At 47.3% G+C, this 14,975-nt stretch overlaps 3 protein-coding genes across 3 annotated transcripts; all 3 read left to right on the top strand.

Moving 5' to 3' along the window:
- Positions 1-2,549: 2,549 nt before the first annotated feature.
- Positions 2,550-9,867, top strand: ags3 (alpha-1,3-glucan synthase Ags3; the record flags this gene model as incomplete). Its single annotated transcript, XM_056678058.1, is given in 5 exon segments — positions 2,550-2,897; positions 2,955-3,130; positions 3,184-7,154; positions 7,169-9,764; positions 9,819-9,867. 5 exon segments carry the CDS (start codon positions 2,550-2,552, stop codon positions 9,865-9,867), a joined length of 7,140 nt encoding a protein of 2,379 aa, XP_056533058.1.
- Positions 9,868-10,756: 889 nt separating this feature from the next.
- Positions 10,757-12,218, top strand: N7500_006915 (uncharacterized protein; the record flags this gene model as incomplete). Its single annotated transcript, XM_056678059.1, has 4 exons — positions 10,757-10,957; positions 11,012-11,150; positions 11,199-11,307; positions 11,363-12,218. 4 exons carry the CDS (start codon positions 10,757-10,759, stop codon positions 12,216-12,218), a joined length of 1,305 nt encoding a protein of 434 aa, XP_056533059.1.
- A 901-nt stretch (positions 12,219-13,119) lies between these two features.
- On the top strand, positions 13,120-14,865 carry N7500_006916 (cytochrome P450; the record flags this gene model as incomplete). The annotated part of the gene is made up of 5 exons (XM_056678060.1): positions 13,120-13,878; positions 13,927-14,223; positions 14,283-14,393; positions 14,470-14,636; positions 14,694-14,865. The coding sequence occupies 5 exons, from the start codon at positions 13,120-13,122 to the stop codon at positions 14,863-14,865; spliced, it is 1,506 nt and encodes a 501-aa protein (XP_056533060.1).
- Between the last annotated feature and the right edge of the window lie 110 nt (positions 14,866-14,975).

Here is a 14,975-nt window from a genome sequence, read left to right on the forward strand (position 1 = left end):
ATCCGGAATTAACCTAAGCATACACACTCTCGCACATCTTTAAATAAACCGTAAGTACCTGGCAGGGATTGTTCTGATTTGACTGAAACGAAGCTTGATCCACTCTGTATGGGGCGTTCGAAACAACATACAATCATATGGGTCGCATTATCCAATTACTGCGCATGTGGCTTATCGGCTTCGCCTATATTTAGTGAGACTAGGTACTTGCACATATTTAAGCTATCCCTATCGATACATTCTGTACTCCGTATCGGGTCATCATGTATTTATCCATGGATGTCGGGAGTAGGGGAAACGTTCTGCTCGCTTACTATCACCATGCACATAGTAAGACGAAAAAACAAGCTTCAGCCACAACCAAGGACCCTTAGGAATACGAATAGGACACTGAGGCCATGCATCTGACACGTCGTCAAGTGCCCGCACGTCCCGAGGTCATGATATCCAGGGTAAAATACTCCGTACAGAGTACTTGTGGACATGTTCACGAATGCCCAAGCATGGTAAAAAGAAAAATCAATAAACAAGTGCTGTATACTAAACAGGATTACTAGGGGTCTATGCAATTCTAGGCCCGTTAATGGAATTCAAATAGAAAACCGCCAGGATAGGTATTTCCCCGGGAGTGCAAGTACCTAGGTAACTGTACGTAAAATATGTCCTCTGCCGGGTGGGGCTTTCCTATCTTAGCTGCTGCCGACGAGGGCGCTCAGAGTCAGGCTCACTGGTACGTACATAGTTTGCTGGGTCATCTGCTGGTAGAACAACGTCTTAAAGATGTTATTAGTATAAGCCAGAATGATATGGATGTTAGAAAATATACCTCACACCACCTCAATGCGTGAGCCGGCAAGGATTTATCTTACCATGGGTCCTTTTCAACGCGAACTCCATTAACCAGGAAAATAGGGGGATCAGTTCGCTGGCGTGATCTAAGCTCGCTAATTTCGTATAGGTGAATAAGGGCTTTGATATTCACTCTTTGAACTTTTCCGAAATCCGTGTTTAGAACGGCTTGTAGTTGTTTCATTCGCTCTTCGGGTTGGAGGATATACGGGATAGGACACGCGGGGCTGAACTCGGGAAGCGGATTAGGTATGTTGACAAAGGGTATATGTGGTTGGTGGAAAAGGTGAAATAAGTGGAGCGCTAGCCCTGGAGGTACAATGCTTGGGCAGTGAGCGAGGTGATTATGTAATATTAGTGTGGCTCAGTTTTTACTGAGCAAAAAGCGGCGAGTCCTGAGCATCAAATCGGAAAGGGAACGCCAAGAGAGTGGCAGAGGAGATCAAGTATGTATAAGTTTGTTGTATAGGTATGTTTTACGTGTTCCAGAAACATGGAATTTATATTTCGAAGGCAGTCCCGAGCGATACAGCTGCATCAGTCTCAGCACATAAAACAGAGGTGCGGCTGGCACAGTACATGGTTAAAAAAAATCCTTTTATTGGGATAAATTCTTAGGTCAAAGCACAAGCTTTCCTCTTATTCTCCATCAGAGCTGTATCATGCAATTCTGTAATTAATTCGAATGTAGCCAAAAATCAAAAAACAACTGTTCTATTCTATACTATGTATCAAAAGTATCCCACCTTGACAACACCCCCAATGATTCAAATTCTAGAGCGCATCCATTTTTGACCCTGACATTCCCGTCTCAGTAAAATCTGGTATAGCCGTTTGAGCCCATCTTGGTGGTGGATTCCTTATTTATTTTTTCTCGGTACCGCCCGCCTTCGACGTCACATCTTTGATTTTAGAAAAATGGAGGAGGGAATACAATTTAAAACAACTTGGAATTCCCGGTTTGATGGCATATTTGCCCACTCTTGAGTTTGCCATCCTCGGAGCATATATTGTACTTTGCCGGTTTATCCCCTCTCGTATTTTAGATAAGACCAAGCGAATCTAGTGGACCCTACATATGCACCTGCATGTACGAGGTACAGACTCATAACGTATTTAACGATCCCGTCCCGTCTACTCCGTAGTAAAAATGCTTACATAGTAATTCGTAGGCGGAGAGCACACATTATCGTAGGTTTGCTAGTCTTTACTATGAATATTGGGCTCCTCATATAGCCTTGTGTCTTTTTTGAATGGTTTTTTCTAGTTAGTTTTCTATATGATTTCTTTCTTTTGTTGTAGCGACAGGGTAAACAAAGGGGAAAAGAGTAAACCAAAGAGCCAACTTTCCAACCCACGGACAAAAGACTCAGATCCTTTGGATCTATCTGAGACACCAAGCCAAGAACCAGCAAGCGGCGAAATCTCAGTGGATCGATAAAATCTGACCAAGTGGGTCGGTGGTGTATACGGGACTATGTATAGCCCATCCGTTCGGCCCGATAAGGCGATGTGCTCCATAGTAAAAATGGCTGTGAAATCTTTGAATTCTTTGAAATCAGTAAAATAATAGTCTGTCTCAGTTAATATTCTTTGTTCTTTCATTCATCTCACTCTCGTTATCTACTCATTTCATTCGTTATTGAGTCGCGCATCCTTCCGGCAGCAGGTTCCTGCTGATAACAGTATTATATACGGAAATGCAGCGCTCAGCTTTCCTCATACTGTCGTTTTTGAGCGTCTCTGCCTTTTGTTGGCCCTACGACGAACCACTCGCTAAATACAATCTAAACGAAAATAAAAATGCGCAGCACCCTATCGATTATTCGGGGGCGTGGCTCGACCATGATCCTCACCCATCGCCAGATAACTGGCGTCTGCCTACATATACAATCTTTTTGGACCGTATAGCAAATGGCGACCCCACAAATGACGATATCAACGGGACCCAATTTGAGCATGTGATCAACTCGAATCAGATGCGCCATGGCGGTGATTTGGACGGCTTGATAGATACCTTGGACTATATCGAGGGCATGGGATTCAAGGTTAGTTGGACCTAGTCTCATGGGTCGTATGATGATTATATCGCTAACCACCTAAAGGTTATCTACTTCGCCGGAACTTACTTGATGAACTTGCCCTGGGCCTACGATGGGTACTCGCCGGTCGATACCACTCTCCTCGACATGCATTATGGAACGCTAGAGGACTGGAGGCGGACTATCGACGAGATTCACAAACGGAACATGTATGTGTTGGTGGACAACACATTGGCGACGTAAGGCAATCTTCCAGATGATAGGATATGCAAACGCTGATCTCAAACCACAGAATGAGCAACCTGATCGGATTCAAAGGACACCTGAATGATTCAGCCGATTTCAAGGCATCAGAATACCAAGTTCAATGGGTCACCGACAGAGAATATGCCGATTTCAAATTTGGTAACGATTATAACGAAACTTGCAATTATCCCAAGTTCTGGGACGAGACTGGAATGCCATTAACGACCGGAGGAGTTGAAAGCTTGAAGGGTTGCTATAACAGTGACTTCGATCAATATGGAGAACTAGAGGCATTCGGTAATTTCCCCGACTGGCAGCGCCAACTGACAAAGTTTGCCTCCGTGCAGGATCGGCTGCGTGAATGGCATAAGCCAGTCCGTGATATACTGACTCAACATTCCTGCATGCAAATCGCAAGTCTGGACATTGATGGTTTCCGCTTTGATAAGTCTGTGCAAGCCACCCTCGAGCCACTGAGTGAGATGCTTGCCGTCTACCGTGACTGCGCGAAGCGTCTTGGCAAGCATAACTTCTTCCTGCCCGGCGAGATCACTTCTGGAAACAGCATGGGCAGTCTTTACCTCGGCCGCGGCCGCCAGCTAGATCAGCGTCCGGACAATTCACAGCAAGCTGTCAAGCTTACGAATCAGTCAGACTCGATGTTCCTAAGAGATGATGGACTGCAAGCTTTGGATTCCTCCGCATTTCACTACACCATCTACCGTTCGATGACCCGTTTCCTAGGCCTAGACGGTAATCTAGTTGCTGGCTTTGACTTACCCACCGACTTTATCGACGCCTGGAATGAGATGCTCGTGACGAACGATTTCCTCAATGCATTCACCGGAGAATTGGATCCTAGGCACATGTACGGTGTCTCGAACCAAGATAACTTCCGCTGGCCGGCTCTTCAGAATGGCACAGATAAGTACCTCCTAGGTCTATTCATCATCTCGCTGGAGCTTCCTGGAATACCCCTCATCTTATGGGGAGAGGAGCAGGACATGTACGTGTTCGACGCTACTGCAGCAAATTATATGTTTGGGCGGCAGCCCATGACGTATCAAACTGCCTGGTGGACACAAGGCTGCTTCAACCTGGAAACCGAGAAGTTCTACGATTTTCCGATCGAAAAGGGACGCGACGGATGCAACGATATCACTGTCACGTACGACCAACGGAATCCTGCTCATCCACTCCGCAACATCATGAAGCGCATGTTCGAGATTCGAGCCCATTACCCAGTCGCCCAAGATGGCTTGTTCCTCGAAACGCTGTCTCAACTTACAGAAGACATCTACCTTCCTGGTTCTTCTACCACCCCTACAGTCACTGGTCTTTGGTCTGTCTTGCGAAGCTTTTTCCCTGGAGTACAAACAGACACAATCCAGGCCAACGAAACCCTCTGGCTTGTGTATCAAAATGGGAACTCGACCAAGACGTATGGGGGGAACTGCAAAGTTATGAATGGGTCCTTATTGGCCCCCTTTGAGTCGGGAACAAAATTGAAGAACCTCTTCTATCCTTACGATGAGCTTACTTTGGAAGATGGCCCGGACAAGTCCGAGAACGTGAACTCCTACGGATGCGTCCGAAAAATGAAACTCCTTCCATGGGAATACCGAGCCTATGTCAAGACCGCCGAGTTCGTTAAGCCCGGCCCTACAGTCACCGACTTCTTTCCCGGGCACGATGCTCGGTTGCTATCTTCCGCAGATACGGGTGAAACTATGCCTGTTCAGCTCGGATATTCTACAGAGATGGACTGTGAAAGCATCACCAAGGCGGTCTCTCTAAGTTCTAGAACAGAGAAGAATATCACCGCCGAGCTTGATACATCTAGTGTCAACTGCACGAAAGTTCCTGCTAGAACCTCGAGCAAGAACTATGTCGGAGAAGTCCCAACCGTTTGGACATGGTCTGCAAACTTGAAGAACGTCCATCATGGAATCCATCAACTGACCGTCAAAAATGTTTCCTCTTCTGGAGTTTACACCAATTCGACTGACAAGTTCTTGCTACGCCTCGGTTCCCATGAGAATCCCCTGATTTCTCCGCTTGCCAATTACTCTACCAGCCTAGTCCACAAGTCTGGCGACAACCTTTACCTGCAGCACAGAGCTGCCGGTGCAGATATGTTCCGATACTCCACTGATTTTGGTCGGAGTTGGAACGACTGGGCGGAGTATTCAGGTGGTAACACGACTGTTACCATCCTACCTTGGCGCGGCACCGATGCTCAGAAGTGGGAGGGAACTCACATCCGAGTGCAGTACTTCTCAAGGCTCACTGGAAGCAGCGATTACCTCCAAGAAGGTGATTATGCAAGCGACAGAGTCAGAAGATTCCCTCACATGTGGTTCAACGGTCCATACAATCAATACGGCTATGATTCAGGATTGGACAGCAAGATGAAGTACGATTCCAAAACTTCTCGCTGGAACTACGACTTCGTCTACGAATGGCCAGCCATTGGCCAGCTGAATGTTTGGGGCACAGACAGTGATGGTACACCTGATAACACTGAGGTCTACGGTGATGTCGGCAACTCCTCATCGGTTCAAAAGCTTCCGCCATCATATCTCGCATCCAACGTCATCAACATCACCAGTCCTCCCCCATTCCCGCATCTTGGTTGGAAAATCTCGCTTAACGATGGCAATCTGAGGTATGAAATGATCCCGATCGGATCTGGATGGGCCCAGTTGGTGCTCTATATCCTTCTCTGGGTTATCCCCATACTTATGGGCTGTGCTGGTGTCTTCATTTTCATCCAAAACTTCTACCGTGTCAAGCTCAACAAGGATGGCAATGTCGCCAAAGCAGAAAAATTCCCTGTATTACTCTGGGGCAAAGTGAAAGGAATGTTCGCCAAAGATGATGCTGAGGAGATCCAGATGGCACAAACCGGTTTGCCTGCAAACATGGCTCTGGCAGGCGCGAGCACCCAACGGCGTACTGTATTGATTGCTACTATGGAGTACGACATACAAGATTGGCAGGTCAAGGTCAAAATTGGTGGTCTTGGAGTAATGGCGCAACTCATGTCCCAGAATTTGAAACATCAGAATCTAATTTGGGTGGTCCCATGTGTCGGTGATATTGAATACCCCGAAGACACCCCCGCTGAACCTTTCGTGGTCACAATTCTCGATCATCCCTATGCGGTCAAGGTGCAATACCACGTTTTGGACAATATCACCTATGTCCTCCTTGACGCTCCAGTCTTCCGGCACCAAACCAAGGCAGAGCCGTACCCTCCACGTATGGATGATCTGGACAGTGCAATCTACTATTCAGCCTGGAACCAGTGTATCGCTGAGGTAATGAAGCGAACACCCTCGATTGACCTCTATCACATTAACGACTTCCACGGCTGCTTGGCACCTCTGTACCTGCTTCCTTCGCGAACTATACCAGTTTGTTTGTCCCTGCACAATGCCGAGTTCCAAGGACTGTGGGCTCTGAGGACAGCTCAAGAAAAGAAGGAAGTCTGTGCTGTTTTCAACCTTCCAGTTGAAGTAGCGACAAAATACTGTCAGTTTGGCAATGTCTTCAACCTCCTACACACCGGTGCTAGCTATTTGCGATTCCATCAACGCGGCTTTGGCGCAGTTGGTGTCTCCGAGAAGTATGGAAAGCGCTCATTTGCCCGTTATCCAATCTTCTGGAGTCTGGGCAAAATCGGCAGTCTTCCCAACCCAGATCCCTCCGACACAGGCGCCTTGAAGAAAAACCCCGATGTGCAAGTTACGATTCAGTCTACCGACGAGCTGGCCAACGACAAAATCCAGGCACAGAGATGGGCTGGTTTGAATGAAGATCCCAACGCTGACTTGCTGGTGTTTGTGGGAAGATGGTCGAAGCAGAAGGGAGTCGACTTGATTGCTGATGTGATGCCGGCTGTCTTGTCCGCCAGACCCAATGTTCAACTCATCTGTATTGGTCCTATCATCGATCTCTACGGCCGACTGGCTGCTATCAAGTTGCAGCGCATCATGGAAATGTTCCCAGGCCGTGTATTTTCGAAGCCAGAGTTTACGATCCTCCCCCGTTCGTGTTTTCTGGTGCCGACTTCGCCCTAATCCCATCTCGTGACGAGCCCTTCGGACTCATCGCGGTTGAGTTTGGTCGTAAGGGTGCACTTGGAATTGGTTCTCGCATTGGAGGTCTAGGCCAAATGCCTGGCTGGTGGTACACTGTGGAATCAGACTCAGCCCGCCATCTTTTGCATCAACTGAGAACCGCGATCAAATCTGCCCTGGATTCAACACAAGAGACACGAGAGGAGATGCGTGCAAACTCTGCTAAGCAGCGATTCCCTGTTCTCGAGTGGGTTCAGAAGCTCGAAGTTTTGCAACGCACATCTATCCAAATCCATCACCAAAAGAATCAACTCACCGTTGCAGGCTCAGCGCGAGAGTCTCAGATCTTCTGGGAGACGGAGGCCCCCGGCTTGCGGGACTCCTCAATGATGATCCGCCCTGGATCATTTCAGTCAGCGACGGGAGGTGCGGATACGCCACCAAATAGAGCATCGCAGCCCGTTCAGCCTTCCCTTCTACAGCTACAGGCAGTGGAAGCCCAAGAAATGCAAGCAGCCGAAAACAACAGAGGTAGCATGTTAGCTCGCAACCTGTCACTCGGTCGACGTTCGGGACCAGGACAAGGCAGAAAACGTCTTGTCAAGAAGTCGCAGCGTGAGAGTCAGATGCTTGAACCGCCTGTCGACGGCGACACCACGGATGCTGAAGAAGACGGTACGCAGGAGAAATATATATCCCAAGAAGAGGCTATGGCGGCTCTCAATTCACCTCTCCAGGATCTCGGCACAAACCCTAGGAACAACCATCACTCCCGGGGCTTGTCTAGCTCGTCGGCCTCAGAGACATCGAATTTCCTCTCCAGAGACTCCTCCCCTGTGAGACTATCTCGTGATCCTTCTGATGCTGCTACACCTTTCGTTCACTCCCAAAATATTTCTGTGCTCTCCCTGCCTTCTGTTGTTAATGACCATAACCAATCCGATTTCCATCTGCAAAAGGTGGATCCGACCTTTACGGACAGCATGGGCAACTTCACGCGGCACTTCGAAAAGCTTCTCACCAACCTCAACAAGAAAAACTCGATCTCAGATTATTGCATTGAGCTTTATCTGATGAAGAGTGAGCGGAAGTTCTTCTATATGTACAACGATGCGCAGTTGAAAAAGCAACCCAAAGAACGCCCTTTGACGGGTGCTGGCTTGGAACAGACTGCGGAGACGCAACCATATAACCTAGTCACTGAAGGGTCAGAATCCTCGGAGTCTAACAATACAGATGAGATCGATCTGTGGCTCGCTCGTCTGGGATACAAGAGACCCATTGCCGTCCAGCGCTTTATGAGATGGCGTGTCGGCAACTGGCCTGTCTATGCTCTATTCTTGGGTCTTGGACAGATCATCGCCACAAACTCTGCGCAGATCACCCTTCTGGCTGGTCAGATCGGTGAGACGGCGGTTAAGCTCTATGTTATCGCGGCAATCTACTGCGTTTCTTCAATCGTCTGGTGGTGTCTCTTCTTCCGCTTCCCATCTGTGATAGTCCTCACTCTTCCCTGGTTCATATATTCCATGGCTTTCATCACCATTGGCGTTTCTCCCTTTGCACTCTCCGATCTTGGTCAAGCGTGGGCTCAAAATGTTGCCGCTGGAATCTATGCCGCAGCATCTTCCAGTGGTTCCTTGTTCTTTGCTCTCAACTTCGGTGACCAAGGAGCCGTCCCTGTGAAGGATTGGATGTTCCGCGCAAGTCTCATTCAGGGTATCTCACAGCTTTACACTGTTGCCCTGTGGTACTGGAATGCCAGAGTCACCGCAGTGGAAGTTGGAGGTGTTTCCACGGCTGCGTTGAATTCCTGGAGACTGTCGGCTGTGGTGATGCCCATCGCCGCAGTTTGTTTCATTATTGGAGTGCTCCTTGCCCTTGGCTTGCCCAAGTACTATCGCCAAGCACCTGGAAAGATCCTCTTCTTCTACACATCCCTCTTCCGTCGTCGTATCGTTCTCTGGTTTTTCTTCATGGTCATTATCCAGAATTGGTTCCTTTCTGCGGCATTCGGTCGAAACTGGTCATTCCTCTGGTCTTCCCAACACACCAAGGCATGGGAAGTTACTCTCCTGGTGATCCTTTTCTTTGTCTTCCTGTGGGTCGGCGTGATGCTCCTCTTCCGCTTCTTATCCAAGGAGCACAGTTGGATCTTGCCCGTCTTCGGCCTGAGTATCGGTGCACCCCGATGGGCCCAAACGTGGTGGGGAACATCCAATATAGGTTATTATCTTCCATGGGCGGGCGGTTTGACTTCCGGCGCTATCGCATCCCGATGTCTCTGGCTCTGGCTTGGCGTTCTCGATGAGATTCAGCAAGTCGGTCTGGGAATGATTCTCCTACAGACCCTCACGCGAGTACACGTCGTGTTTGTCTTGCTAGCCGCGCAGTCCATTGGTTCTATCGCCACAATTTGTGCTCGTGGATTTGCACCAAATAAGGTCGGCCCAGCAGGCATCTCCCCGAATGTGGGATCGTCGCTAGACACACTCGGTAACGCATGGTTCTGGATTGGCCTTTTCTTCCAGCTTCTGGCCAGGTCAGTTATCATCCACCCCTTCATTTTTTGGCCTTGTACTAACCATGATTGCAGCTTTGGGTTCCTTCTATTTTATCGCCGCGAACAGCTCAACCGGCCCTAGGTCAATTACCCTAGGTCAATTACTTAATAATGTTGTAAATCTTTCATGTTGGTATATAGATGGGAAGGAGTTGGAATTGATTTTTGTCTAGTTTAACTACAATTTAGTCTCTAATGTACATGAACCATTGGACATAGCCAAAGATCTGTCATCTAGATGGTACAAAATACGATATGTACAGTAGAGACTTTATGATGGGTTCTTGGTCATTTCTTGGTATGTTGCTGATATATTCTACCTTTTTCCTGTGGCTTTCATACTTTCAACGGCACTCACATGAGACTGGTTATACTTAAAAGAAGCCTCGGTTAATCGCGAGACCAACGCCATATTCTGTTGAGAGTACAAAAGGTCAATTTCCGGGCAGATTATGCATGAAGTAAATCAAGACCTTACACAAACGACACCGCTACTAGTTCGTGTGACGCTCCGCCGGTCTCTAACGTCATAACCGGAGTGGGCGATCGAAATGTCTATAGTTGGTAGTCTAAGACCGATTGGATCAATTCCAACATGATCTATAATGCGTAAACTTCTGGATGAGGTTGTTGATCTGTTGATCTGTCCCACTTAGCGACACTGATAGAAACGGATGCGAAATATTTCACCGAACAAATTACATCACAGAATAAATTCATCAATCCACCCTGAGAAACCTCATCTTTCAAAATAATGTTGTATCACCAACATTCGAAGGTCTAATAATTCGAGCAATGGAATATAGGAGCCGGATGAGGCAAGGCCCACTGTGCATCATACCCAACCCATCGTCCTCTGGGGTCAACACCGAAGTTTTGGGGATTGGTTGAGCTTTAGGCTGATTTCTTATATTCTTTAATGTTTTCCAGATCCGAGATCCGGCATGTAAATTCTCTACAATTGAATTATTATGGCAGACAGTCCACCCGCTGCGTTCACGGTCACGGAGCATGTTATTGATACCCAATACATCCGCGAATTTCCGAATGCGACAATTCCTCAAGATTCGCCTTTGAAGCTTGTGGTAAAAAGGTATACGCCTATCGATAACCCGGATCCTCGACCAGGCAATGTGACCATTATCGCGGCTCCTGGATGCGGGCTTCCAAAGGTGTGTACACGAGCTTGTCATATCACGGATTTTATGGACCAATAAGGATGTCAGGAACTTTACGAGCCGCTATGGGAAGACATTCTAGTGCAAAGTAAACAACAAGGATTTCGGATTGGGTCGATTTGGATTGCAGATATGGCGAATCTAGGTGCCAGCGGTGTTGTAAATGAGGAGTTGCTCGGTGACGATCGTGAGTGTATCTATTTCTACATCTGGACATCATGGCTGATTATCACAGCGTCCTGGTTCGACCATCCTCGGGATATCTTATACATGGTTAATCAGTTTCGCCATGAAATGCCGAGACCCATTATTGGTATAGGGCATAGTATGGGTGCAACTCAAATGTATGTTGCTTGACCAAAAGGGCAAACTGACTAATTCCAATTTCTCACTCACCAGGGCTCTCTTGTCGATTATGCATCCCCGCCTGTTCACGTCGTTGGTCCTTATCGAACCATCCTTGACAAACAGCGTATTGGTCTCCGCAATGTATGCATTATACGCACTCAGGCGGCCGGACAGTTGGGCGTCCAAATCTAGCGCGATAAAATCGGCTGCCAGTATGTGCCAAGGATGGGACTCTCGTGTCGTGGGGCGGTGGAATGAGCATGAATATCGCAGCTTACCGACGACCATTTACCCACACACAGCTGTGGAAACCGAATCTATCGACGGGCCAGTAACTTCGACCAGCTCAAAATATCAAGAAGCCATGCTCCTTGTTCGACCGAACTTCAAAAGTCATACTAGTCAAGCACTAGCAGACTCTACCAAAGCGCCTACGTATGACCGCCTGGCATACCCTGATATCATCGATCCTCCAGACCCATGCATCCCCTTCTATCGAAGCGAGGGACCCATTGCTATGAAGATGCTCAAACATATCCGGCCATCAGTATTGTATTTGTATAGCGAGGAGAGTCCTATGGCAACACCAGAGGCCCGAGCTCGAATTTTAGAGAGAACAGGTGCGGGAATTGGGGGAAGCGGCGGAGTGAAACGTTTCCAAGTTAAGATGACAGTTCTGCAAGAGTGTGGTCATATGTTGCCTTTTGAAAAGACAACTGAAACCGCTGCGCTTATTGGCTCGTGGATTGGCCAGTCTGTACAGAGGTGGCAGAAAGATGAACTGCGAGTGCGTCAGAAATGGTCTAATCAGTCAACTACGGAGGCACTGGCTGCACCTGCTAGGTGGAAACCTATACTGGAACAGGTTTTCAGGTCTGAAGCGCAGAAAAATGTGTCCAAACTGTGATAACGTGCGCCTACTCATGTAGATTTCGGTTATTTGATTGTTACTTACACTATGTATTGTTTCCTGTTCTTAAGTCGAATGCCCTGTAAGATATTGTTTCTTATCTATCTAGGATTTTATACAACTAATCAATACTAGTTTGGCTGCGTAGCTGAACAATAAATATAGAGTGATATATCTTACAAAAGGACGGCCACCATGAGCGCCCGCTTGATCGGTTTCTGATACATTCATGAATCATACAGGATACCACTGCGAAACTACAAAAGCTTTAGATACAGCTGATCGGGAGAGTGGGGATTCTTATCCTGATACATGAAGCTAAAAATCAAGAATACAAGTCGCATGGAGTAATCACAAAACGTTTCGGCTAGAACGGCATAAAAATCTACGAAAAGTCCGGATAGTAGACTTGATATGGTTACACATTACTCGTGATATGCATGCAAGATTCTGCTTGGGGACAGTATACACGTTGACAGAGTATCAATTCCTCCGAAGTAAGTTCCGCCCTAATTGGTAAAATGCATAACCATTTGAACCCGGCGCATAATGTTGTGGTGGTGGGTTGGTTCCTTCGGACACGGAGTAGGTACCTAGTCCAGAGATTTGTCTATTCTTAATACAGCTCTCCTCCTCTCTTTCTAGGTCTCCATAGAGGTCCTAACAATAATCACGTTGCGAAAATCCGGAAAGTTTGTCAATATATAAAGATTCGATTGTTGAGCCAAAGTTGCCAATCCAGGTATGCAGCAACCTGTAAATGTTGCCTAATTTGCAAACTCCCCTCGTGGACTAATGCCATTTACTTGATCCAGTACAAGCGAGAGGTATTTGCTGGCTTCGTATCTTCTTCAAAACCGTCACGCCACATTGAAACCCCGAGGTTTTCACGGGGAAGATGGTGCCTCTCACATACGACGTGTTCTTCCTTTGGTTGGTATACGCAGTGCTTGTCTACAAAGGCACTAAAGTTATCTATCGGCTATATTTCTCTCCGCTGGCCAGATTTCCAGGTCCACGCTTGGCAGCGGCCAGTGGTCTCTATGAATTCTATTTTGACATTATAAAAGGAGGCCAGTTCATGTTCGAGCTCGAACGTTTGCATGACAAATACGGTCCTATAGTCCGCATCACTCCTCACGAGATACATATCAGAGACCCCAGTTTTTACGATACGGTCTACGGCGGGCCAATACATAAACGAGACAGAGACCCTAAGTTCGCTCTCGCTGGAGTACCGCTGTCAGCCTTCGAGACTGCGCCACATGGTCTTCATCGTGAGCGGAGGAGATTGTTGAGCCCCTTCCTTACAGCCCAAGCCATCACAGGCATCCAGCCTCTTATTCAAGAAAAGATAGATTTGCTCTGTGGCCATCTGTCAAGAATGGTGGGTACAGGAGAGATCATGGAGTTGCACTCTACCTGTGTTTCTTTTGCCATAGACGTTCTGTCTACATATATGCTCGGCAGGGAGAATTGTTATGGATATCTGGACAATGCAGTGATAACAAATGAATGGAAGATGTGTGTTAACAGCATTTTTGAGTGGCTGGTTCCTCTCAGACATTTTCCATTCATGCTCAACCCAACACGCATGTTTGCTCAATTTGCTAGTTCGCTCTCTCCCACTATTTCCTGGTATATAAAATTGGAAGAGGTATGTTCAATCGATACCTGGAATGATAATATGCTGATATTGGATTAGAAAGTCCGTAAAAGTGTGAAGGATGCATATGACAAGCCAGACGGGGAGTCGGTCATGTCGAAGATTCTCTCCAACGACAAATTACCTGACAACGAGAAAGAACTTCCACGCCTGCTAGATGAATTTGAGTTCGTATTGATTGCTGGCACTGATGCGCCGTCCCAAGTAATAGCAATTACTCTGTTTTATCTTCTTTGGAATCCAGAAACATATCAAAAGCTCAGAGACGAGTTGAACGAAGCCTTCCCTGTTCTGGGCGAAGCGGACTGGACCAAGTTGAAGAGCCTTCCCTATTTGGTAAAACATCAGCAATTCTATCATATTTCCACATGCTATACTAACAAAAGCTCTTCAAGTCTGCTGTGGTCAAAGAGAGCCTACGACTTTCTGCCGTCGTGACAACAAGGCTTCCACGTATTGCCCCTGATGAGGATTTACACCACGGCGAATGGACCATTCCACGAGGGGTATGTCTTTCCAAGGACTCGCTATATATGTTCTGCAGTCCCGTCATTCTGTTTCTTTATTAATATATTGCTACAGACAATTGTCAGCATGACCACCCATTCTATCCTACGGAGCCCCGTGATCTGGGACGAGCCGATGAAATTCATCCCAGAGCGTTGGATGGGACCTCCCGAGGAAGTCCGTGAGCTGGATAGATACCACGTTCCATTTGCAAAGGGCAACTCCAGTTGCATGGGACCTAGGTGAGTTGTTTCTAGTGCTCCGCCGTAATTTAGAGCAGTGGTATTAATACACATCAGGATGGCCTACGCGTGGTTACACGCAGTGGTAGGCACTGTGGTACGCAAGTTTGAATTAGAGCTTCACGAAACTGACGAAAGTAATATTGAGATTGTTCGAGACTGTTTCAATGGAGGGACAGTTCCCGGGCACAACAAGATTAAGGTCAAGGTCACCAAAGAGCTCAACTAGAAGCTCTGGTTACGATGTGAATCATCAGTCTGTTTTGGTTTTCGGAAATTCGACTCTAATTTGTCCCGAAAACTCGGTTCAAACTTCATTTTTGTCATTTGTCTCGGGTT

The sequence above is a fragment of the Penicillium coprophilum genome (assembly GCF_028826855.1).
Source record: "Penicillium coprophilum strain IBT 35676 chromosome Unknown utg000004l_segment0_segment0, whole genome shotgun sequence".
NCBI classification, from domain to species: domain Eukaryota; kingdom Fungi; phylum Ascomycota; class Eurotiomycetes; order Eurotiales; family Aspergillaceae; genus Penicillium; species Penicillium coprophilum.